This window comes from Orycteropus afer, unplaced genomic scaffold (assembly GCF_000298275.1).
Source record: "Orycteropus afer afer isolate SDZICR_OR568_19922 unplaced genomic scaffold, OryAfe1.0 scaffold00031, whole genome shotgun sequence".
Taxonomy (NCBI): Eukaryota; Metazoa; Chordata; class Mammalia; order Tubulidentata; family Orycteropodidae; genus Orycteropus; species Orycteropus afer.
In genome coordinates, this window is record NW_006921618.1 from 5198477 (window position 1) to 5223551 (window position 25075).

At 46.0% G+C, this 25075-nt stretch overlaps 1 protein-coding gene across 1 annotated transcript in view; it reads left to right on the forward strand.

The window, feature by feature from the left end:
• VWA5B1 (von Willebrand factor A domain containing 5B1) overlaps positions 1-25075 on the forward strand; it is a 53954-nt gene that overhangs the window by 20262 nt on the left and 8617 nt on the right. Inside the window, exons 8-17 of the mRNA XM_042780266.1 lie at positions 561-671; positions 2499-2701; positions 3178-3292; positions 4915-5100; positions 7334-7514; positions 8578-8768; positions 14896-15088; positions 15552-15866; positions 18866-19003; positions 22094-22225. Coding sequence (XP_042636200.1) covers positions 561-671; positions 2499-2701; positions 3178-3292; positions 4915-5100; positions 7334-7514; positions 8578-8768; positions 14896-15088; positions 15552-15866; positions 18866-19003; positions 22094-22225 — 1765 coding nt within the window. The remainder of the gene's footprint in view (positions 1-560; positions 672-2498; positions 2702-3177; positions 3293-4914; positions 5101-7333; positions 7515-8577; positions 8769-14895; positions 15089-15551; positions 15867-18865; positions 19004-22093; positions 22226-25075) is intronic.

A 25075-nucleotide genomic window follows, 5' to 3' on the forward strand; every position in this document is an offset into this window, starting at 1 on the left:
AGCATTGTGCCTGCCTCCCAGGGCTATTGTGAAGATGACATGAGGTGATGCATGTAATGTACATCCCATGCACTCAACATATATGAGCTAAACAGACTGCCCCTAAGAGATTTGTCCCTAGATAATAATGGGTTGAATTCAATGCAAAGGCCCTGGATGAGAGCCAGAAGCCTGTTCAATCAGCTGTATGACCTGGGCCAGAAAACATTCCTGCCTTAGATGTCTATTTTGCTTTGGTAAAGAGAGCAAGTGATCCCTGCTCTCTCTGCCTCTCAAGGTCAGCAAGACGGGGGCTAGAACTGGAACACCATAATAACACAGCTTTGAGAAGTCAGACCTGCTGCACAGATGAGAAGGTTTATGACGATGGCTTTGGTCCAGTCTTTGGTCAGCAAATTTCTTGGTCTACGGGAGAGGGAAATGATGGGTGCAGACAATGGGGCAACAGCCTTTTTAGAAGCTGCTTCAGTTTTGGAATGAGAATGCTGGTATGTGATGACAGGGTGGTAAACCCTCCCCACACCATCCTGACTCCCAAAAATCCCTTTCTCACCTGCCAGGATGCTATGTTGGTGGCTCTCAAGAGCCTCTTGCCAGCCTGCCTCTTCAATGTCATTGGGTTTGGATCCACATTTAAGACTCTGTTTCCTTCCAGTCAGACTTACAACGAGGTAAGGAGGGGTTAGGAGGGCTGAGACCACAAGGGTGTGTGTGGTGGGGATCAGAAGAAAGGGAAGAGGGAAGAAGAGGTCACCATGAGGCCTGCCTCAGAAGTTACCCACTCAAACTGAACCCCTATCATTGCAAAGGGAGAGAAGTGAAGAGGCATTCTCTCTGTTTAGGCAGTTTTCTGACACCTCAGCTTTCTGATAACCACCGCTTTATTTTTAAAATAAAATAGTATGTTGGGCAAAGTAGGTGAGTGCAGAGAGATGGGGTACCAAGAGGGCAAAGAGAGAGGAAAAGCTTAGCCTTGCCATGTACCAAAGCCTCTGATTCACAAGGACTATAGGACTCACGCAAAGTTCAGCTAAGAAGGTGAATGGGAAGGAGTGGGAAGGGGATGGGTGGGTAAGTGGGTGGAAGTGGACAAAGAATCCAACTCACAAGCCTCAAGCTACAATTTGGAACAAGTAGGCAGTGGGCCCAAAAGCATGTTCCAAATTGGAGCTTCCTACCCAGGTCTAGGAGCAGATGGGAAGAAGGAAAGGAGAAGTCACCCTGGGGCCTGCCTCAGAAGCTGTCCACCCAAATCGAACCCAGATAATGTGCAAAGGCAGAGAAGAAAAGAGAAGGAAGGCAGGGAGGAGGGGAGAGAAAAGGAAGCCACTTCTCCCTTAAAAATGACTTTGTGGGTTTTTTATACAAAAATACTATATGTTGATTATCCCCAAATTTTAAAATCCAGATAAACAAAAAGAAAAAATTAAACAAATTCTCTCACGATTACATCAGTCAAGGAAATTAAAAAAAAAAAAAAAAACTGTCAATAACTTGGTACAAATCCCTCTAGACCTTTTTCTATGCATTTACACACATTTTCAAGAAAGATAGGATTAGGCCTTACATACTGTTCTGTACCTACTTTTCTGACACAATAGTCTATCTTGGACATATTTCCATGCCAGTAAACATTCATCTGCAACATAGTTTAAAGGGCTGCCTAGTTTTTGTTATGCAAGAGATAGTGATTTATTTTCCCCTACTGTTAGATACTTAGGTTGTTTTTCATTTTTTTCTATTAAGTCATCTTTGTAGGAAAAATTTTGCATACATCCTTAATTATTCCCTTGGGATAAATTCCTAGACTTGTGAGTATAAAAGGTACATGTACATCTTAAGACTTAATGTATCCCATTACTTATAAGTCCCCTCCAGTCATGGATGTTAGAGTTAGAAACAGGAGGACATTTAATGTCCAGTGATAACTTGGCCTTGCTGCAATGATGTCTATCCAGTGCCAGTAATTCCTGGCCAGCTGAGTCCCACAGGGTTGACCCAGAAAGGAGAGAATTTGAAGCTCAGATTGAAGGAGTGATTTCCTCAAAGTATTGTAGGGAGTTAGTGCTAGATTGAGGACCAGGATTTACCTTATCATTCCTAGTCTAGTGTTCTTTCTACTATCCACCTGCCTCCCTCATCAGAAAAGGAAACATTATTGGTGTCGAGGAATCACAGGTTGAATGGGAAACCTTTTCCAAGAGCGTTTATATTTTTAAAGAGAAATCCAGAAAGGACAATGGTAAATTGATATACCACTAATGGTAGAATTTCAGGCATTGGTAGGGAGGATGTCATTTGATAAGATCACACCAAATAAGTGACTACCTCCTCTTCCAGGGAATGGGGCAGTGATGAAATTGGGAACACAGGTCAACTCCACTGAGGCTGAACTAGAAGTTAGAGAAACAAAGAGCCTGTCTTCCAGGAAGCTTAGAGTCTCCCCCTGGTATGATGATCCTGGGGAATCTGCCCCTCCAGTGGTCCTTTCCCTGCAGGAGAACTTGGCCTTGGCCTGTGATAACATCCAGAGAATGAGGGCTGACATGGGTGGCACCAACATCCTCGCCCCTCTCAAGTGGATCATCCGGCAGCCAGTGCACCAGGGCCACCCACGGCTCCTCTTCCTGATCACGGATGGTGCTGTCAGCAACACCGGGAAGGTGCTGGAGCTGGTGCGCAACCATGCCTTCTCCACCAGGTTAGCCCGGGCTGAAGGCCCAGGACCCAGTCATCTTAGGCTGTCCCTGGGCTGGGAGGATACCAAAACTAGAGCGCAAAATGTGGAAAATGGAAGAAGGAGAGAAGATCCACAATTCCTATAGTGCTTTGTTTTCAGGATGGTGTGGGCTGACCTCAAAGTTTGCCTTTTCCCATGAAAAGTTCAGGAGGGATGAGTTGCCCACGCCTCTGCATACATCCCTCAAAGAACAGCCTGCATAACCTGGGGAGAGGAAGTCTTTCCTGCTGCTTTGACTCTCTGACTGGGATGGGGTGTGTATGTGTGTATATGAGTGTCCAATGATAGCCCTTCTTCCTTCTCCCTCACTCCCTGCCTGAATATATGGCCAGCTCTGAGATAACGCTGATAGATCATGCTCTGTCCCTTTCCCTATCAGGGGCAGAAGATGGCAGAGAGGATGGGAAGTACCAGCCTCTCTCCTACCCTTCCCCCAGGTGCTATAGCTTTGGCATTGGACCCAATGTCTGCCACAGACTGGTGCAAAGGCTTGCATCTCTATCCAAGGGCAGTGCTGAGTTCCTGGTAGAGGGAGAGCGGCTGCAGCCCAAGGTAGGTAGAAGGGCCTCAGTCCCTTCTGGTTCTAAAGCTTCAGGGGCCCAGACTGGTCGTATGACAGGCCAGTGAAGGAGCTTGGATTTCACCACAAAGCTGAGCTCTCCACTAGGCCACACTATACTGGAACCAGAGAGGTGCTGGTCACAAAACAGATTACCCTAGGAGCTAGTACACAACACTGGATCTCCTGGTCTCCAACCATGGGATCACAGGCTCCATCCACTGTGTCCCTGAAGGAGTCACTGCCTCTATAGATAGGGAGTTGTGTTTTGAATCATTTCTAGCCAAGTTCTTGGTGATGACAAATGGTGGCTCAGGAGAATCTATAGGGCCCAGAAATTAAGCGGCCTATAGTCTTCCTTCCATTACATGTGCAATTGGCACAAATTATTCAACCCTTAGAAAATCTCTGTTAGTCTAAGTCCTCCAGAAAACAGAGACTGAGCTGGAACTGAGAGTGCAAGAGGTTTATAGGGGGATATGTCTGTGAATGATAAAAGATGAGAAAGCAAGAAGGAAACATCTTCAATCCATGATGTGTATCCAACAACCGTTAAAAGAAAGGGAGGGAAGGAGAATTGGGCAAGGAGAACCTCAGACGGTGATGCAGACCTGACAAAGTCTCGGCCAACCTGACAGGGCACTCTGGATCAGACTGCCTCTTAGAGGAGACTGTTTCATTGGGCTGAAATGGCCAGGTACTAGTATCTCTGCTGTACTCAGTGACTGGCTGGGGGCTTCAAGGAAGAAATGTGGTCTTGGTTCAAACACTTGGGCACCTGCAGGCTTCACCTATCTGCATTCCTTGCAACATAAAGGCATGTCCTTTCTTGAAGGGAGATTTGAGCAGCATGCCTCCATGGCTACCACATTCCTAAATCACTTTCCTGCAGCTTTCCAATACATCAGAGGAAATCAACCTAGGAGATGCTAAATCACAGCTATCATTTATTGAACATTTCTCACATGGCCAAAAAAAAAAAAAAAACAACTCACTGCTATCAAGTTGATTCAGACTCACAGCAACCCCCATTGGGTTTCTGAGGCTGTAAATCTTTATGGAAATAGATTGCCCCATTTTCCTTCTGTGGAGTGGCTGGTGGGTTTGAACTGCTGACTTTCTAGTTAGCAGCCAAGTGCCTTATCTACTATGCCACCAGAGCTCTTTATCATGTGGTAGATACCTCATATCCAGTATCTCAGATAATTCTCCCAACCATACTGAGAATTAAGGATTACTAACCCACTTTAACAGAAGGGAAAGCTGAGGCCCAGAGAAGCAAATAACTTGCTCAGGATCACTAGTTGGTCTATGCTTTAACATAAACTTTATGTGAGGTCTTGAGCAAGTCACAGCCCTACTTTGAGCCTCAGTTTTCTCATTTGTAAGATGCTAAGCTTAGAGGAGATGATAACAAAGATCTGTTCCAATTCTGACATTCTGGGAGTCTAAAGCTCAGAAGCATGTTCACTACTTGGCAAGCCACCTTCAGGCTTTATCCCTTTTTCCTTGTTCACACTCCTTCAAAGTCATGGTCACAGTGTCTTCATGCTCTTCATCTGCACACACCCCTGTTCACAATATTCCCAACCTACTTTCTGACCCTGCCCAACAGATGGTCAAATCCCTGAAGAAGGCTATGGCCCCAGTCCTGAGTGATGTGACTGTGGAGTGGATCTTCCCTGAGACCACTGAAGTCTTGATCTCACCTGTCAGCACCAGCTCTCTCTTCCCTGGAGAACGGCTGGTGGGGTATGGCATTGTGTGTGATGCTTCTTTATACATCTCCAATCTCAGATCTGTAAGTATTCTAGAAATTTCAGGGGCTAATGGGGACCCAGAAACCATGCCCATAAAGCCATCTTTAGCTGGAAATACTCCACTCATGGCATCTAGGAATGAGTTGGAACTAGGTTTATAGTTGTGGAGTATAGTTGCCAGACAATGGGCATTTGATCATGGTGATACCTCTTGGGTAGATGCCACTATCTTGAAGTGTGGATCTCAGGATCTCTGCAGCAGAATAACTTGGACAATTTGTTTGAAAACAGAGTCCTAGTTCCAACCAAGTTCTACTGAATAAGAATCCCTAAGGGTAAGGTGCAGGAACCTGCATTTTACATAATCTCCTCTAAATAATACTGATGCATACTTCACATCTTCTTAAATGCTCATATGTTCTTAGATGAGTTTGTGCTTTATTTATTTATGTAAATAATTCCCTTTCATGTGGTGGCAGAAGTGGGATAAAAGTAAGGAAATTCTCAACAGGAAGAGGAATTCATGCTGAAATATAGGAGACTACCTGGGAAGCTAGTGAATCTCTACTCTCTCCTTGAAAGATTGCCTACCTTGTTTTATTTTTCAGCAGGAGCCACAAACTCAAATGCCTAGAGGGATCAGGCAGGTATGAAATCAGTATAAAAATTAAAGGTGCAGATTCCATGATGAAAGCTATTATCACTGAGCTCATAATTGGAAAGACAATAAGGAGCAGTGGGAAATATGGCAAACTGGATGGTATTTTCCCTGTCTAAATTGGGAAGGTCCTATTTGGCTCCAAAAAACTGTTGCCACGTAGGAACGTGTGCCCTGTGTTAAATATGTTTCCAATTTTTCAAGAGAAGTTGAAATTTTATGTGAAATTTCCAGAGTTTCTAATATTAAGAATCATGATCAAGATAACAATGTATGTGTTATGGAGAGTGAGGTGTTCAACTGCAGGGAGAAAATTCTAAACAAAATACTGGCCAATAGTTCAGGACTTCCTCACAGGGTCAGGAGGCAATAGATCATCAACAGACCCTACCACTTGACAGTCATCAAATCCATTTTCCTTTTCTTACCCATGAGACTGGCAAAGTTTTCTCTTGCTACTGGTAGGCATGTTAGGTAAAGGTTATACTCATTCATTGTTGGTATAAACATAACTTGTCACAGCTCTCTTAGAAAGCAAAATAAACCAAAACAAACCAAACTCACTGCCCTCAATACGGACCTAACTCATAGTGACCCCTCCTCGGGTTTCCAAGGCGGTATCACTACAGAAGTAGATTGCCCAACTTTCCTTCCAAGGAGTGGCTGGTGAGTTTGAACCACCAGCCTTCTGGCTAGCACTTTGGCTTAAGCACTATGCCACCAGAGCTGCCTTGAATTACCATATGACCCAGTAATTCCACTCCTAAGTATATATTCAAAAGAATTGAAAGCAGCAATTCAAACAGACCCACATACACCAATGTTCAATGCAGCATTACTTGCAAAATCCAAAAGGTGGTAACAATCCAAGTGTTCATCAATAGATAAATGGATAATCAGAATGTGGTATATGCATACGATGGAGCATTATGCAACCATAAAGAAAACATTATACTGAGTGAAATAGCTCAGATACAAAAAAATATTGTATTATCCCACTTATATGGAATATCTAGAATAGGTAAATCTATCGAGATAAAAAAAGTTTAGTGGTGACAGGGATCTGGGGCTGCTTAAAGCGCTCGGCTGCTAACTGATAGGTCAGTGGTTCCTCTCACTCTGCGGGAGAAAAGACCTGGCCATCTGCTCCCATAAAGATTAGAGCCTAGGGAACCCAATGGGGGCATTTCTACTCTGTCACATAGCGTCATTATGCATTGGAATCAACTCAATAGCACCCAACAACAACAGGGGCTGGAGAGGGGCAAGAATAGGGAGTTAGCAGGGGAAAAAGCCTAATTACTCTTGGGATGCTATGTATTTATTGCAAAGTCACTTCATCAAAACATACATTAATTAATTAATCTCTAAATAATTATTTAGCCCTATTGAAAAAAGAAAACAGCAACATAAGTTATATGAAAAGACAATTCCATTCATTATCTCTTGAGCAGAAGGCTGCCTGAATTCCTCAAGCAAGCAAAAACTAGCCTATTATGCCAGTTCTTTAGAGATGGAACCACCATCCCTTCCTCTCACACCCCTTGCTGTGTCCTGAAAGTCCTTCTTGACATCTAGCCTCCTTCCTAGCCCCATTTTTTTTCTCCCTCTTACAGGACAAGAGGCGACAGTACAGCATGCTGCACTCTCAGGAGTCTGGCAGCTCCGTCTTCTACCACTCACAGGACGAGGGGCCCAGCCCAGACAGCAGGGACTGCACCAAGAGCTCAAGGGCATCTTTCAGCTCACAGAGCAAAGATGCCCGACAGTCCAGCAGAGACTCCACCACCAACGCCAGTGAGTCTGTTGTTCTTTGTGCTTCCTTTCCTCTGCAGGGAGGCCACACTGATTGCTACCTTTTATTGAACACTTACTATGTGCTAAATACTTTATAAAAACAATCTCATTGAGTAATTAGCAGCTGCAGAGATGGATACCCATTTTATAGGTGAGTAAACTGAGACGTAGAGAATTTGAAACTTGGCCAAACTCATGGAGTTTTAAAGAAGTTGTTACTGTTGTTAGTTGCCATTGAGTTGGCTCAGATTTCCAGTGACCTTGTGTATAAAAGGACAAAGTGTTGCCCTTCATGATTGTTGGTCTGTTTGAGCCCATTGTTGTGGCTATTATGTCAATCCATCTCATTCAGCGTTTCTCATTTTCACTAACCTTCCATTTTACCAAACACAATGACCTTTTCTAGCAATTGGTCTTTTCCAATGACATGTCCAAATAAGTGAGCAGAAGTCTTACCATTCTCAGTTCTCTAGAGCATTCTGACCCAGACAGAGTCTAGACTGTCTGACTCCAAAGCCTCATTATGGTGTTAGTTTCCATTTGAAGGTAGTGACTGGTTATTTACTAAGGCTACGTACTGAGCACACCATAGGAAGCAAGGGTGACTCAGACATGGCGCCTGCCCTTCAGGAGCTCTCCATCTAGTGAGAGATATGATTGGCCTTGACTGTGATAGAAAGCAGAGTGACGGGGGCCCCAGAGAGGTGCATTTGGTAGAAGAAATCAACAGAGGCTTGATGAAGGGTCTGGTCCTTAGAAAAGAGGGGAGAGGAGGTCCCAGGCTGCAGACAATGTCTGGGGAGAGGTGTTGGGGTGAAGACACATACACAAATAGTTGCTCATCTAGTTTGTTCAGAGCAACTCTGAAAAAGGAGCAAAAGTGGAGTACCTGGAAAGATAGATTGACAGAGAGGGCAAGGCTTCGAATGCCAGGTGAGGCACCACACATGTTTCAAGCGGTGGGAAATTCTGGAAATTTCCAAGCAGGTAAGGGACATGCATGCCCTGCTTTCTTTTTCATACTGTCTTCCACCCCGGTGGCTTCCCTGTTACCACTCCCCAGATTTAAGCCTCTCCCAGCGACGGAGGGCATACAGCACCAACCAGATCTCCAACCCCAAGCCTTCTCCAAGGGCCACCACAACCAGCGACCCCACAGCAGCTGCCAGGAGATACCCAATATGGAAAGCCAAGCAGCAGGACCTTACCAACCACACCAGTGTGGACGCCCAGCACTGGCAGATTGATTTACAGGTACCCAAGCCTGGCAGGTGGGGGAGGGATTGGAGGAGGCCACGAGATGGGGAGAGCTGCGTCTCCTGCTCCAACCACAAGGACAAGTTTATCCACAACTTTTACTGGGAAGTGAGCCACTCCCCTATCCCATTTCTGGACCTTCATCTACCTGACCCCTAATAATAACGATACTCAACAGTCAATGAGCTCACTATTCCTTGGGCACAGATATTTTTGGGAGCTAGCTCTAAGTGGAACACTTTTCCAGGGGTTGACTAGTAAGAGATAAAGTACCTGGGGTAGCACCTGGCATACAGTAAACCAAAATACCACACCAGTTGCTGTTGAGTTGGCCTGCCTCATGGTGACCCCATCAGATCCCATGCGTAGGTGTCCTATAAACTGGCCAGTTTACTTTGGTGAGAACTCTGGGAAGGTTGGCTGCTCTTCCCAGTTAACAGAGAGCATCCCCACCTACTCACTGGATTTTACAGTACCCCTGGGAGAGGAGAGAATGTGGAGGTTGATGCAGATGTGGAAATTGAGGGCCAGAGAGGTAATGTGAGTTACCAAGGGTCACACAGAGAATGTCTCTGCCTTCAAAGCCCTCGCTTCCCCCCACATTACACTGTACTCCTGCAAATCCTAGGAGCTATACAGTCACCCAGAGCAGCACTGATTTGAGAGTCAGAGCCCCAGCAGAAATGGTCATCCACTGTCATGCTAAACCAGGGTTTCTCAGCCTCTGCACCCTGACATTTGGGGCAGAAATTTTCTTGTTCAGAATCCCCGAGTGGTGCAAACAGTTACCATGTTCAGCTGCTAACCAAACGACTGGAGGTTGAGTCCACCCCAAAGAACTCTGGGAGAGAGGCCTGGCAAACTATTTCCAAAAAATCAGCCACGGAAAATGCTATGCAGCACAGTTCTCCTCCAGCTCACAAGGGATCACTGAGTCACCATTGACTCAACAGCAACTGGTTGGGTTATTCTTTACTGTGGGGGCCATCCTATGCTTTTCCTATTTACCAGCTTCTCTGGCCTCTACCCACTAGATGCCAGTGGGACTACTACTACCACCACTACCTTCCCCCTGAGTTGTATCAACCAAAAATGTCTGCAGATGTTGCCAAATGTCACCCCTAGGTGAAGGAGGCAAAATCTCTGGTTGGGAACCACTGTCCTAAACCAAACTGCATTTGGTATTATCTTCAGACTTTACCCCATTTTCTTAGAGTGCAGCCTTCATGTGGATTCATCTTGCAGACTCCATGGCTCTATAACAGCAGCCTTTTCATTCTCCTCTCTGTGTTCCCTCCCACCGCCACCTACCGTCCCCAGCCCTTCTCCCCCAATCTTGCCACATATATACATGGTAATGAAGCTCTAAGTCCCCAAGGGCAGGGACACTGCCACCTGGTTCCGAGGGTGACTTCCCTGCTTATGCAGCGACCCCTCGATGCAAAGGGAAGACACTGGCATGGAAGTAAGGCCAACACTGCTCCTCAAATATGTTACAAAACCTCTCGGAGCCCCAACCTATACAGCCATGAAAGCGGAAGAATAGTTTGTGCAGCAATCCACGGGAGCCAACTCTCAGTGGAGCTCTGTCCCAGGGGTCGGCTGGGGAGAAAGAAGTGCTGGTGCAGCGCTGACGCACAGCCGCCAGTTGTTTCAAGTTGACTCCAATCCATGATGACGCCACGTGAGTCAGAGTAGAACTGCGTCCTATGGGGTTTTCAATGGCTGAGTTTTCAGTTAGATTGCCAGGCCTTTCCTCTGAAGTGTCTCTGGGTGGACTTGAACTTCCACCCTTTCTGTGAGCAGCTGAGAACATTCACCATCTGCACCAGCCTGGCACACGATAGGTGTCCTATAAATGGCAGCTCTACCTTGGTGAGCGTTCTGAGCAGGCTGACTTCTCTACTTCTCTCCTGATCATTCCTTGGCCAGTCTTCGCTCATCGCTTCCTCATCCCATCTGGCTTCTTCTCTCCATCTCTGATTCTCCCCAACACATTTGCATATAGGCATGCACACATACACATACACACACACACATAGACACACAGAGTCACTGGTGCCTCTGGCAAGGTAAAGGGCTGGATCTTAGGCTAATCTGTTGCCATGAAAACTGTAGCAGCTTTGGTCTCTCTCTTTTCTCATCCAATGTGGTGATGATGGTGCGGCAGGGGTGGGGAGACTCCCAGTCTCTCAATGGGGAGAGGGAGAAGAGAGAGGAGTTAAATAGCTGGGAACCAGCTCTCACTGAGGCCATCTGAGAGTGACAAGGCCTCTTCTCCCATCCCCAGATCCTCCCAAGCACGACTTGATAGGATTCAAAAAGCCCCACGGTTAACTAATACAAATCTAAATATCTGCCTAAAAATCTAGAGGAGCTGTTTTTCTCTCTGTTACCCCTACTAAGTGCCTTTGGTCCGGCACCCCCTCCTCCACCAGGAGGATGTATGTGTTCCTAGAGGCACTAAACTCATTTTTAATTAATTTAACATTCTTTATTTACAAAACCCATATATACTCAAGAGTTTAGAATAAAACCCCTCACAGAGTTCAGTGTATAAACCCACTGCGATCGAGTGGATTCTAACCCATAGCAACCATGTAGGACAAAGAAGAACTGCCCCATAGGCTTTCTAAGGCTTTATGGAAACAGACTGCTTCATCTTTCTCCCATGGAGTGGCCAGTGGGTTCAAATGCCCACCCTTTTGGTTAGTAGTTGAATGCTTTATCCACTACACTACCACAGCACCTTAGCTGAGCATAAAGTAAAATTAAGTGCTCTTCCCTCCTATGCCCAGTTTTCTTCCAGAAATACTAAATGCACACACACACACAGAGGTACATATGTGGTTTTAACAATTATACATGAATGCTGCTTTCAATTAACATTGTAAAATTTTTTTATTCTCTGTGTAAACCTTCACCCAAATCACAATAAATAAAAATAAATAAATAAATTAAAAATAAATGAGTAAGCACCTCAAAAAAAAAAATTTTATTCTTTTATTTTTACAAACGGTAAAATTACTCTATACACTGAGCAGTTTTATGAGTTTTGACACATGCATATATCCATGTAACCATCACCACAATCAAGATACAGAATGTTGCAATTTACCTTTTTTAAAACAAGTCTTATCTGAGACACCTTTCCTTACTGGCACAATGAGATCTACCTTCTCACTGTCAGCATTGCGTGATATCATAATGCGTGGCTGCAATATAATTCACCAGCCCCAACTGACGGACATGGAGTCCCTGGGTGGTGCAAACAGTTAACAAGCTTGGCTGTAACAGAAAAGTTGCAGGTTCAAATCCATGCAAAGGTGCCTCAGAATAAAGGTCTCATGACCTACTTTTGAAAAATCCGCATATGGGCAACTCGATGGAGTACAGTTCTACTGTGACACACCTGACATTTGCCATGTGTCAGAAATGACTGGCAACTGGAATTTTTCTTTTAAATTGATGGGCATTTAGATGTTGTTGTTGTTAGGTGTTATCGAGTCCGTTCCAATTCATAGCGACCCTATGTACCACAGAATAAAACACTGCTTGGTCCTGCACCATCCTCACAATCATTTCTGTGCTTGAATCTACTGTTGCAGCCACTGCCTCAATCCATCTGGTTGAGGGTCTTCCTCTTTTTCACTGACCCTCTACTTCTCCCAGCCATGATATCCTTCTGCAAGGACTGGTCCCTTCTAATAATGTGTCCAAAGTACGTGAGACGAAGTCTCAGCCGGGCTTCTAAGGAATATTCTGGCTGTCCTTCTTCCAAGACAAATTGGTTCAGTCTTCTTGCAGTCCACGGTATGTTCGATACTCTTCACCAACACCATAATTCAAAGGCGTCAATTCTTCTTCTTCCATCTTCTTTATTCATTGTGCAGTTTTCGCATGCATATGAGGCTCTTGAAAATACCGTGGCTTTGATCAGGAGCACCTTATTCCTCAAAGAGCCATCTTTGCTTTCTAACACTTTAAAAGAGAGGTCTTTGGCAGCAGATTTGTCCAGCTGATAGACAGTTTACAGATTTTCAGTTTTACAAGCAATACTGCAGCAAATACTCTTGCACATAGATCTTTGCCCAGTTGCGTGACTATTTCCACAAAATCAAATTCTAAAAGTGAAATTGCTGTGTCAAAGGGGTATGTGCATTTTTAACATAGATTGCTAAGTTACTTACTCTCCCACAAATGTGTGCCAATTTATACTCCTACCAACTGTGCATGAGAGACTTCTATCTCCCAACTGAACACACTGAATGTCATCAAAGTTTTAAATATTTGCCAGTCTCCAAGATGAACAACCAAAACAGTAACTTGTTCTAATCTACACTGATGAGGCATTCGTTGATGAGGTGGTTCAGTGGTAGAGGTCTTGTCATCCATGTAGGAGAGCTGGGTTTGAGTCCCAGCCAACGTACCTCATACACAGCTACCACCTGCCTGTCAGTGGAGGCCTGCATGCTGCTATGATGCTGAACAGGTTTCAGCAGAGATTCTAGACTCAGATGGACTAGGATGAAAGACCTGGCTACCTAGTTCCAAATATCAGCCTACGGATCACAACAGTCCCATTTGCAACTGATCATGGGGATGGCAAAGAATGTGCAGCATTTCATCCCATTGTGCACAGGACCGTCATGAGTCAGGGGCCGACTTAACAGCAGCCAACAACAAATTTTTCTTCAGAGATGGAGCACTTTTTCATGAGTTTATTGGATACACTTTTCTACAAAACGCCCGTAACTCGCTATTCTATTGAGTTTATCTTTCCCCCCACTGGTTTATAAAAGCATTTTGTTGAAACTGATCTATCACGCATGTTGCAAATACATTTCCCAGTTTATTGCTTGCCTTTTGATTCTTTTGTACCAGCATAAGACTGTTGTTGTTAGAAGCCATAGAGTCAATTCCCACTCTAGTGGCCCAGGACACATTAGAACTGCCCCACAGGGTTTCCAAGGCTGTAAGCTTTACAGGAGCAGATCATCATTCTCCAAGGAGCAACTGATGCATTCAAACCAATGACCTTTGGCTAACAGCCAAGTGTTTAACCATTGCAACGCCAGGGCTCCTTAGCACATGGCTGTTGTTGTTGTTATGTGCCATCGAGCCGCCCCGACTCATAGCGACCCCTCCTTGGGTTTCCGAGGCAGTATCACTACGGAAGTAGATTGCCCAACCTTCCTTCTGAGGAGTGGCTGCTGGGTTTGAACCTCCAGCCTTCTGGTTAGTAGTCAAGTGCCTTAGGCACTACCCTACCAGAGCTCTTCTAGCAGATTAAATCAACAAAACAGAACAGAGTCTGGAAATAAAAGCAAATGTGCCTGCAAGGTTTGTCAGGTTAGCGGGGAAACTGCAAACCCATAGAGACTCAAGGAACGGACAGTTGCACATAAATGGTATTGAGATTTGTACCATTTAGAAAATAAAGTAAAATGCTGGTTCCTATCTCCTTATACCAGGAGCTCTGGTAGCATAGTGCCTAAGGCACTTGACTGCTAACCAGAAGGCAGGTGGTTCAAACCCACCAGCCACTCCTCAGAAGGAAGATGGGGCAACCTACTTCCGTAGTGATACTGCCTCGGAAACCCAAGGAGGGGTTTCTATGAGTCAGGTCTGACTCAACAGCACATAACAACAACAACAATCTCCTTACACCAGAAATAAATTTCATATGAATCAATGATTTAAACATATAACCATACAAAAATAAGATCACAAAATTCTAGAAGAATTTTTTTTTTTTTAAGTAGGGAAGATCTTTCTAAGCATGACATATGAGAAGACATAAGGAAAAAGATTGATAATTTTAACTACACACACAAAAAAAGTCTTAAACTTCATAGCAAAAATAAACTGTGTTAGAATAATCTGTTGTGTGATATGCCATGGTTTTCTATGGTTTGGAGTTTATCCATAGTTTGGGATTATTCATGCTGATGTTTCTCATGAGTTATGACGGTAGGCCATGTGTCCCTGGGAACCGGAGGGGCAATGCCCGAGGAAGGGCTGTGGTGCCCAGGGGAGGAGCTAGGGCTAGGGGCCGGGGGTGGAGGACAGGGGGTTCCAGCCACCTGAGCTCAGATGTCTCCTCCTCCTCTTGTCCTCCTAGCCCTTGCTGAACAGTGGCCATGACCTGAGTCAGGGCCCCAAAATCCAGGGTCCAGGGGCCCGCAGGCCCTCCCTGCTGCCCCAAGGCTGCCAGCCCTTCCTGCCCTCAGACCAGAAGCCCCAAGCCTGGAGCCCCATGAATCCTGAGTCTAGCCTAAAACCTGCCTCAGACCACCGCAGCCCTGGGGACCTGGGTAAGTGCCCACAGGGTCCAGAAACTGACTGGGGACAGGGAGGAATGCTTGGCTGTGGCTCAGGTGCAGGTGACAGACGCAGAAGGCAGATGCCCATGTCATCCTCGGGAGTCTGCTGTGGTCCATCCCTTATTGACAGCCTCACCAATTCCACTCTTCCCTAATCAATAAGGTGCTTGGGCTGTATGTGAGGCTGCCAGGCATTACCCTCAGAGCTGCATTCTTGCTTCCGGGTGTCCCCACCCCACCCTGTCTGGTTCCCTCAGGTGAATGGCTTCCTTGGTTGTGGGCCTGTCCCTCTCTTGAGAACAATCTCACAACACCTCATCTGTCCTCTGTTCCCTGGGGGCGAGGGCTAGCGTTGCTTAGGAGTGTCTGCTCCATGGAGAAAGATGATGTCCCCTGGGGGATGGCCATCTGTCTCCATACTCCGTGCATGGTCCACCTGTCCCTCCGCCCACAGAGCCGTCCCATCACCCCTCCTCCACCTTGGAGACCGAGACTTCTGACTGGGAGCCCCTGACCGAACTAGAGGAGTGGGCCGGCGCTGGCAGAGCTGCCACCCTAGGCCCAGTGCTGGGCAAGGCCGTGGTCAAAGGCCTGCGCAACAGTCAACGGGTGCAGTGGGAGGTGAGTTTCGAGCTGGGCCCCCCAGGCCCGGAGCAGGATGGCGACCGCGATGCTGACCTTTGGAATGAGACCTTCCACCACCTGGCGGCCCGCGCCATCATCCGCGACTTCGAGCAGCTGGCGGAGCGCGAGAGCGAGATCGAACAAGGTGAGCGCCGCCGGCTGTCCCCTCCTCACAGCCCCTAGCAGCTCGGGCTCCCCGACCCCTCTTGGCTCTCCTCTTGCTGCCTCCGGGCTGGCCCTTCCCTACCCTACCCCACCCCACCCCACTCACTGTTGTTGTTATGTCCAGTCAAGTCGGACCCGACTCATAACGACTCCTCCTTGGGTTTCCGAGGCGGAATCACTACGGAAGTAGATTACCCCACCGTCCTTCCGAGGAGTGGCTGGTGGGTTTGAACTGCCAGCCTTCTGGTTAGCAGTTAAGTGCCTTAGGCACTACGCTAACAGAGCTTCTCCCCACTCGCCGCCAGGGCTCATTTCCCATCCCGCCCTCTCTCTTCTCCACCCTTCACCCCAGCCCAGTGCGCCACGCCCCCAGGATCAGCCCCCCTCCCTAGGCTTACAGGCTCCCCCTGCTCCCAACACTTGGAAGGCGCCAGGGCGCCTCCACTTCCACACTCACCCCACAGTTCCCCCCCCCCCATCCTCCTTCCCCTCTCCTCCGGGTCTCCCTCCTCCTCACTTTCCAGGCTTCTCCTCTGCAGTGCTTCCTGTAGGGACTCAGCGGGGAGGATCTCCAGGCGCTAGAACAGCATAAACAGCCCTCTTCACATTCCCCGCTTCCCTGGGACCACGATTCTCCACAGAGCCCTCTACCTAGTCGGTCCACTCACTCATTCACTCACTCAGCAGCACCATTACTTATTGTGGATGGTCTAGGGTCCAGGCTCACAATGGGCCCTGTACAGCGCAGTGAGCAGCGAAGGCCGAGCCCCTACCATGAGTGCTTGACCCAGACCATCAGTGAAGTAGACGTTAATCAAATAATGCTGGGAGTGGTTAAGCACTTGGCTGCTAACCGAAAGTTGGGCGGTTCAAACTCACATGCCGCTCTGCAGGGAAAAGATGTGGCAGTCCACTTGGGAAATGATTTACAGCCTTGGAATCCCTATAGGGTAGTTCTACTCTGTCTTATAGGGTCACTATGAATAGGAATTGACTGGATGGCAGTGGGATAAGTGCTATTAGCACATTCAAAAGATTACATAACCGGGTGATGGAGGGAGCTAATTTCATCCAGGAATTGGCAAATGGAGCATATGTGAGATGGAGTTCACTTGGAGAATACATAGATCTAGATCTAGACCTTGTAGGACCCTGGACGGTGCAAACCATTACGCTTGACTACTAGCTAAAATGTTGGCAGTTCAAACCCACCCAGAGGCACTTGGGAAGACTAGCCTGGTGATCTGCTTCCAAAAGGTTACAGCCTTGAAAACTGTGGGGCAGTTCAACTCTGCACATCCAGGGTCTTCATGAGTTGTAATAGACTCAGCTGCAACTAAGAACAACAATAGCAGTGTCCATTGTTCAGCTGCCTTTGCATGGACTGCAACCCCTGGAGACAATAGAATGAGGCCTTGCCCAGTCCTGGGCGGTCTTCATAACTGCCAGCATGTTCAAGCCTATTGTTGTAGCTACTGGGCCCATCCATTTCACTGAGGGTCTCCCTCACCCTCGCTAGCCCTCTGCTTCACCAAGCATCATGTCCTCCTCCAGTGCTTGGTTTCCCCGATGACATGTCCAAAGCCAACGAGTTAGACTAAGTTCTGTTGTGATTCTTAAGGTTGCTGTGATCTAATGTTTGGAAGTAGATCACCAGACCTTTCCTCCTAGTCTATCTTAGTGTGGAAACACCATTGAAACTGTCCACCATGGGTGACTGTGCTGGTATTTGAAATAGTGGCGGCATAGTTTCTAGCAATACACAAGCCACCAGAGTATGACAAACTGATAGACGTTGTTGTTGTTGTTATGTGCCGTCGAGTCGGCCCCGACTCATAGCGACCCGTCCTTGGGTTTCCGAGGCAGTATCACTACGGAAGTAGGATCGCCCAACCTTCCTTCCGAGGAGTGGCTGGTGGGTTTGAACCGCCAGCCTTCTGGTTAGCAGTCAAGTGCCTTAGACACTAGGCTACCAGAGCTCCTAACTGATAGATGGGTGGTAGAAATATATACACACAGACAGGTATGATATTTTATATTATTTATTTAAAATATTATTATTTATTTATTTATAAAAATAATACATACTTTATATAATATTTATATTTTAGTATAATATGTACATTTCTTTTTTTCCTCATGATCACCTCATCTTGCAGCTTGCCAAGCACCTGTCCATCCTTCATCTCCTTGGCTCCTCACAGCTTTCTGGGAGGCAGCAAGCCAAGGAGACAGCTTATTTGATAAATGGAAAGAGTTTGGGCTTTGTGGGCAGACAGTCCTGAGGCCTGCCCTCAAGTTCATTACTAACTTGCTGTGTGACCATGCACAAGTCATCCTCCCTCTCTGATTTTCAATCTTCTCACTGATTCAATGGACCACATTAATGATCCCTACCCATCAGTCCAAAAGGGGGAACTCTGGTGGCGTAGTGCCTAAGGCATTTGACTGCTAACCAGAAGGCTGGTGGTTCAAATCCACCAGCCACCCCTCAGAAAGAAGGTTGGGCAATCTACTTCTGTAGTTATACCATCTCAGAAAGCCAAGGAGGGGTCTCTATGAGTCAGATCTGACTCGATGGCAGTGAGCTCGGTCATCAGCCAGGGGTCAACGAAGTCCTGCAGCAAAGTTCTCCTCACGCAGCTGCAAAATGTAAAAATCAATACAGACCACACAGAGAGTTATTTTTATAGTGCAAAGCTTATTTAAGGAAAGCAGCTGTCCTTTATTCTGAGATAATGCCTTACCATTTTATATTAAAAGGTCCTTTAATGATGATGTGAAATGATGATGGAGGTTAATAATGTTGGTTCTTTTTAAAATAATAATAATAATAATGTCCTTAATTGGTCAGTTGGCAACCCCTTGATTTGAAGGACTCATTTAATCCCAAAGATGAGAACTTTTAGCCTCCAGAGCTTCTGTTTCTGCGAGGACTTTCTGAATTAGGGAGGACCCACCGGCTTCTCCTCGCTGCAGGCTCCAGCCGTCGCTACCAGGTGAATGCCGTGCACACCAGCAGGGCCTGCAATGTCATCAGCAAATATACCACTTTTGTACCTGTGGACATGAGCCAGCGTCGGTACCTGCCCACTGTGGTGGAGTACCCCAACTGTGGTAAGATATGTGGGTAGCTGTAGTACTTCTGAGGACCAAGCAGCCCCCGTGGGCTGACGGAGGGGGCTAAGATAGGAAGGAACACAGACTTGCAGGGAGGGATACAAGGAAAGGCCCAAAAGCAGAAAAGCCCACAGTGGATGATGTGGCCACTAAAGGGTGGTGGGCACATGGGCCCCATACCACTGCTCTGCAAAAGGGTGTGAAATAGCTCCACTCCATTTTCCCACCAGATGAGAGTGACTTTACTGTATATTTCCAGTTGGGACATTGACCTCATTGTAGAAAATTCCAAAATGTATGAATATGTAAAATAAATTAAAATGACTGGAAGTAGCAGACATCCAGAAATGACAGCTAGTTACCTGCTTGGTGTTGGTGTGATCGTCCTTCCAGACGTCTCCCTATGGATGTCCTCATGTAGAGATACCAAAAAACAGACAGACAGTTGTGTGTGAATTGGACCATACCAATGTGTGCTATATTTTACAAAACATGGATGTGGAAGTTGTTGCTATGAAGATGAATCTGTATCATCGTTTTAATGGCTGTAGCATATTCTCTTATAGGAGGGGTGTCATCATAATAATGGTCAATTAGATAGTATCCCAAAGCACTTTTAATAGATTAAATCATTTCATCCTCAAACAGTTCTGCAAAGTAGGTATTGTTATTACCTCCATTTTACCAATGGAGAAACAGGCTGAGATGGGTAAGGTGACTTGCCCAAGGTCACCCACCCACTGAAGGGCAGAGTCAAGCTTTGAATCTGAGTGGCCTGGGTCCAGAGTCTAGGCTTTCACCACTGCACTCCACTGCCTCTTAAGACTGATCACAACTTCTCTAACCATCCATTACTAGACCTTCAGTTTATTCCCATTTTGAGAATGAGAAAGCATCTTGCAAAGACCATCTTCATGCTCCTGTTTGGTCATCTTCTCAGGGCTAATTAAATCTTAGAATTGAAATACCAAGGGGTAGGCCCATTTAAAATCATGATGTATGTCACCAAATTTTCCCCCACCCAAAGGTTATTCCAATGTCCAAACTCACAACACTGAATATTGTTTGTCCTTCTAAACTCTGCCAGTCTGATGGGTGAGAAGAGAATTTTTCTTTGGGGAATTTGTTTGTGGGACACTTTTCATATGTTTATGAGCTATTTGTACCTCTTTGCTAAGTTATATTTTCCTGTCCTTGTGGGTCCCTTTTCTAGGGACCTGAAAGAATCCTGTTTGAAAACAAACTGGGCCCTTTCTTCATTCCTCCTGCCCCCCTCTTCATATCTGTAGTGCTATATTCCTTTCTTAGGGTTGCTGTCACAAATTACCACAAACTGGGAGGCTCTGGTGGCACAGTACCTATGGCATTTGACTGCTAGGCAGAAGGCTGGAGGTTCAAACCCACCAGCCACTCCTCGGAAAGAAGGTTGGGCCATCTACTTCTGTAGAGATACTGCCTCAGAAACCCAAAGAGGGGTCGCTATGAGTGGAATCAACTTGACAACAGGGAGTTGAGTTAGGGTGGCTTAAAACAATAGTAATTTATTCTCACAGTTCTGGAGGCTAGGAGTCAGAAATCAAGGTGTTAACCAGACCAGGCTGCCTCCAAAGCCTCCAGAGGAGGAGGTCCTTCCTTGTCTCCTCTAGCTCCTGATGGCCCCAGGTGTTCCTTGGCTTGTGGCAGCAGCACTCAATCTCAGCCTCCACACTGATATGGGCCATCTTCCCTTGGTGCCTGTTTCCTTCATCTTATATAAGAATAGCAGTCATATTGGATTAGGTGGGGCTCACTCTACACCAGTATGACTTCGTGTTAATCAATTAAATCTGAGAAGATACAATTTCCAAAAAAGATAGCATTCACAGGTGTCAAGGGTGCATATGAATCAACCCCTAACAAAACAGTCAATGACCCACGCCCCTCTCTCCCACCCTTAAGTGCTCTCCTTTCAGGCTCAGGCCAGCAGCTCTCTAGCAGGGACTGTTGCATTTTCATTGTCTCTCCTTTCCACCCATCTCTGACATGTCTGTTAGCATCTGTAGCTACAACCTGGGAGACTGAAGGACCTGGCCCATATCTTAACCAAGTCCCAAAGCTCCCCAAGATCTGGATGAGCACTTTCCAAAGTATTCCACAGAACTAGAACCCTGGTCTTGTTTCTTATTAACAATCATTCAGCACAAGCATAGGAAATACATTTAGGAAACACTCACTCACTGCCGTCAAGTCGGATCCGATTCGTAGCAACCCCTCCTTGGGTTTCCGAAACAGTATCACTATGGAAGTAGATTGCCCAACCTTCCCTCAGAGGAGTGGCTGGTGGGTTTGAACTGCCAGCCTTCTAGTTAGCAGTCAAATGCCTTAGGCACTACGCCACCAGAGCTCCTTCAGAAACAGTGGACAAAATAAAGTTTGAAAGTTTTCTTTACTGCCTGACTTCTCAGAGCCTTTAGTGCATTAATAAACAATGAGGCTCAGAGAATGGACTACAGTATACAGATTTTCCAAAACTGATTTCCCACCCAAACTCTTTGTGTTTTAAGGAGCAGTTTACAGAACTATTGCTCTCCAAGAGTAGGGTTCCCCAAAACATGTTTTGTGTGCTGTAGCTTTATCTCTCTTCTATCTGTCCCCCATTGGTGATGCCCTGGGTCTTCAGTGGCTTGCCCTGGTGGGCAGGGGATTTGAACCCAGGTCTCTGAGACAGCAAACTAGGACAGAAGGAGAATGGGGTGTCCCTGAGAATTCCAGCCTTTTAACTAACTAGAAAACACTGCTGCTTTCTGAACAATTGTCTCAACAACAGTATCGGCTAGGCAAGATAGATATTATTATCCCCATTTTCCTGCTGAAGAAACTGAGGCTCAGAGTCATTAATCGCCTCACCTACCTAGTGAGACATCGGGCTAGAATTCAAACCCAGGTCTTTCTGACTCCAAAGCTTATGGACCTAATTTTTACAATGTCTTCCTGCCTTTGGATAATTAAAAAGATCAAAGCCAAAATCATTTCTGTTGGTCTTAGGAACGATGCAAAGGACCAACACATTTGTATTCATTTGACTCCTTCTTCTTTCCCTCTATGAAGGTGCTGCAACACGGATGGCCAGCTCACGGGGCCTGACCCGACAGCTGAGAGGCATCTCTGCCAGCTTTGGACGGTCCCAGACTATGCTTGGGGGAGAAACAGCAGCAGGAGATGGCAAATTTCAAAACCTAAGTAAGAGCCATTTTGGTTGTATTCAGAAACCTGGGCCCCTGAGGTTACCACAGCTTCATGCCCAAGGCCGCAGAGGCCTCTACGCTCTGGGCCCCTGGGCAAGGTCAGGCCTCCCAGGCTCTCCAACGCCTGAGATGCAGAGAGTTTCAACATGGCCCAAGTACACGGCCATTAATACAGCCTTGCCAAGAGTGCCAGGAGCCAGAGAGGAGCACCTCTTCCCTACCCACTTGCTCATACCATCTGTCTCAGTTACCTAAGGCTGCCATAACAAAACCACCAATGGGTAGCTCTAAAGAATAGGAATTTAGTGTCTTACAGTCTGGAAATTAGGAATCAAATTCAGGACATTGTGGGCAGAGCTATGCTCTCTCTCCCTCTCTGTTAGCTCTAGGGAAAACTCCTTTCTATCAGCTTCTGTAGCCTTGGGCATTTCTTGGCATTCCTTGGCTGGCAGATGGAACTTCATGTGGTCTCATCCCCTGAGTGTGTCTCTCTGTGCTGTATTCTCTTTTTGTGAGACACCACTCAGAAAGGATTAGGTTTCAGACCCATTCTACTTCAATATGCTCTCATTGACATGACAAAAAAAAAAAAAACCTTATTTCCAGACAGGGTCATAGTCACAGGTACAGGGGTTAAAACTTCTACACATAATTTGGGGAACCCAATTCAGTCCATCACACCACCCCCCCACCTTCTCTCCTTTGAAGATCTGCTAACTCTAGTGGCTGTTCTCTGCCACCAACTTCTGAGTTCTTCTGGGCACCAAATGCCAGAGAACCTAACAAAGCAAAGAGCGAAGGGGCAATCCCATCTGTCTGAGTTCCACCATCGGTTTCTTTCAGGATTCCCAGTAGCTTGCTCTCAGTCTTCACTGGATTAATTGCCCCTACAGCTCAGGTCCATGATTTGATCCATGATTTGATCTTTTTGCAAACTAGGGCCACTGACCTTGCACGAATTGACAGAATGGCTTTACCCCTTTGTGTTCTGTGTGTGTCTTTCTGTCTCTCTAAAGACAACATAACTACTGCACTAGTCCTAACCTGTTGTTTAGTGTGGTAGTTAAGGTTGTGTGCCCACTTGGCTGGGCTGTGGTTCTGAGTGGCTTAGCAGCTGGATGTATTTATTCCCCATGATGAGACTGTAATCACCCTGAAGGTCGTCTCTGCTATGAGTAGCTAAGCAGTTGAAGGGGAGTTACCTTTGGGTGTGGCCTGCTTCTGGTATATACAGAGAAGTTTCCGGAAAGGGCTCTAGCTTTTTGGCACATTTGGATCCTACATTGGCCCAGTCTTCATCTCCTATTCCTAGACTTGAACCAGTGGCCTACTATGTTGCCTGCCAATCTTGGCATTGTTCCTGGACTTGGACACCCGTGGCTTGCCGTGTTCCCTGCTGGCCTTGGGATTGCACCCCTTTACCTATCAATCCTGGGTTCATCAGCCTCAGCAGCCAATAGCTGCATGAGTTAGGAGAAGGCTCTAACTCCAGTGGGCCTGGAACAAGATGCAGAGCTAAAGCCGAAGATCAAGGGGCCTTCACCCAGCCCCTTGAGCCAGCATTCTGAATTCAGACTTCTAGCCTCCTAAACTGTAAAAGTGAGGTTGGAAGCTATACTATCAGCATTTCAAATACCAGCAAGGTCACCCATCGTGGACAAGTTTCAGTGGAGCTCCCAGACTAAGACAGACTCAGAAGAAGGAAGGGGCTATCCACTTCTCAGACAATTGGCCAGTGAAAAATGTATGTATGCCAAAATATTTGGAAGAGAGCAACATGGCCAACTGACTGAAAGAGATCCATATTTTATCCATTCCAAAGAAAGCTGATCCCACAGAATGTGGAAATTGTCAAACAGTATCGTTAATATCACATACAAGTAAAATTTTGCTGAAGATAATTCAAAAAGAGTTGCAGCAATATATTTACAGGGAACTTCCAGAAATGCAAGCTGGATTCAGAAGAGGATGTGGGATGAGGGATATCATTGCTGATGTCAGATGGATCTTGGCTGAAAGCAAAAAATGACCAGAAAGATGTTTACTTGTGTTTCATTGACTATGCAAAAACATTCGACTCTGTGGCTCATAACAAATTATGGATAACATTGAGGAGGATGGGAATTCCAGAACACTTAATTGTGCTCGTGAGGAACCTGTATATAGACCAGGAGGCTGTCGTTCTAACAGAACAAGGGGATTCTGCATGTTTTAAAATCAGGAACGGAGTGTGTCAGGGTTGTATCCTTTCACAACAAATAATCTGAGAAGCTGGACTATATGAAGAACAAGGCATCAGGATTAGAGGAAGACTCATTAATAACCTGCAATAAACAGATGACACACCTTGCTTGCTGAAAGTGAAGATGATTTGAAACACTTACTGATGAAGATCAAAGACTATAATCTGCAGTATGGATGACACCTAAACATAAAGAAAATGAAAATGCTCACAACTGGACCGATAAGCAGCATAAATAAATAAATAAATGGAAAAAAGATTGAAGTTGTCATATTACTTGGATCCACATCAGTACCAATGGAAGCAGCAGTCAAGAAATCAGACATCTTATTGCACTGGGCAAATCTGCTGCAAAAGACCTCTTTAAAGTGCTGAAGAGCACGGATGTCTCTTTGAAGACTAAGGCGTGCCTAACCCAAGCTATGTTGTTTTCTGTCACCTCATATGCATGTGAAAGCTGGACAATAAATAAGGAAGACCGAAGAAGAGGAGTTCGAAGAAGAGTTGATGCTTTTGAGTTGTGGTGTGGCAAAGAATACTGAAAGTACCATGGACTGCCAAAGGAACTAACAGATCTGTCCTGGAAGAAGTGTAGCCAGAATG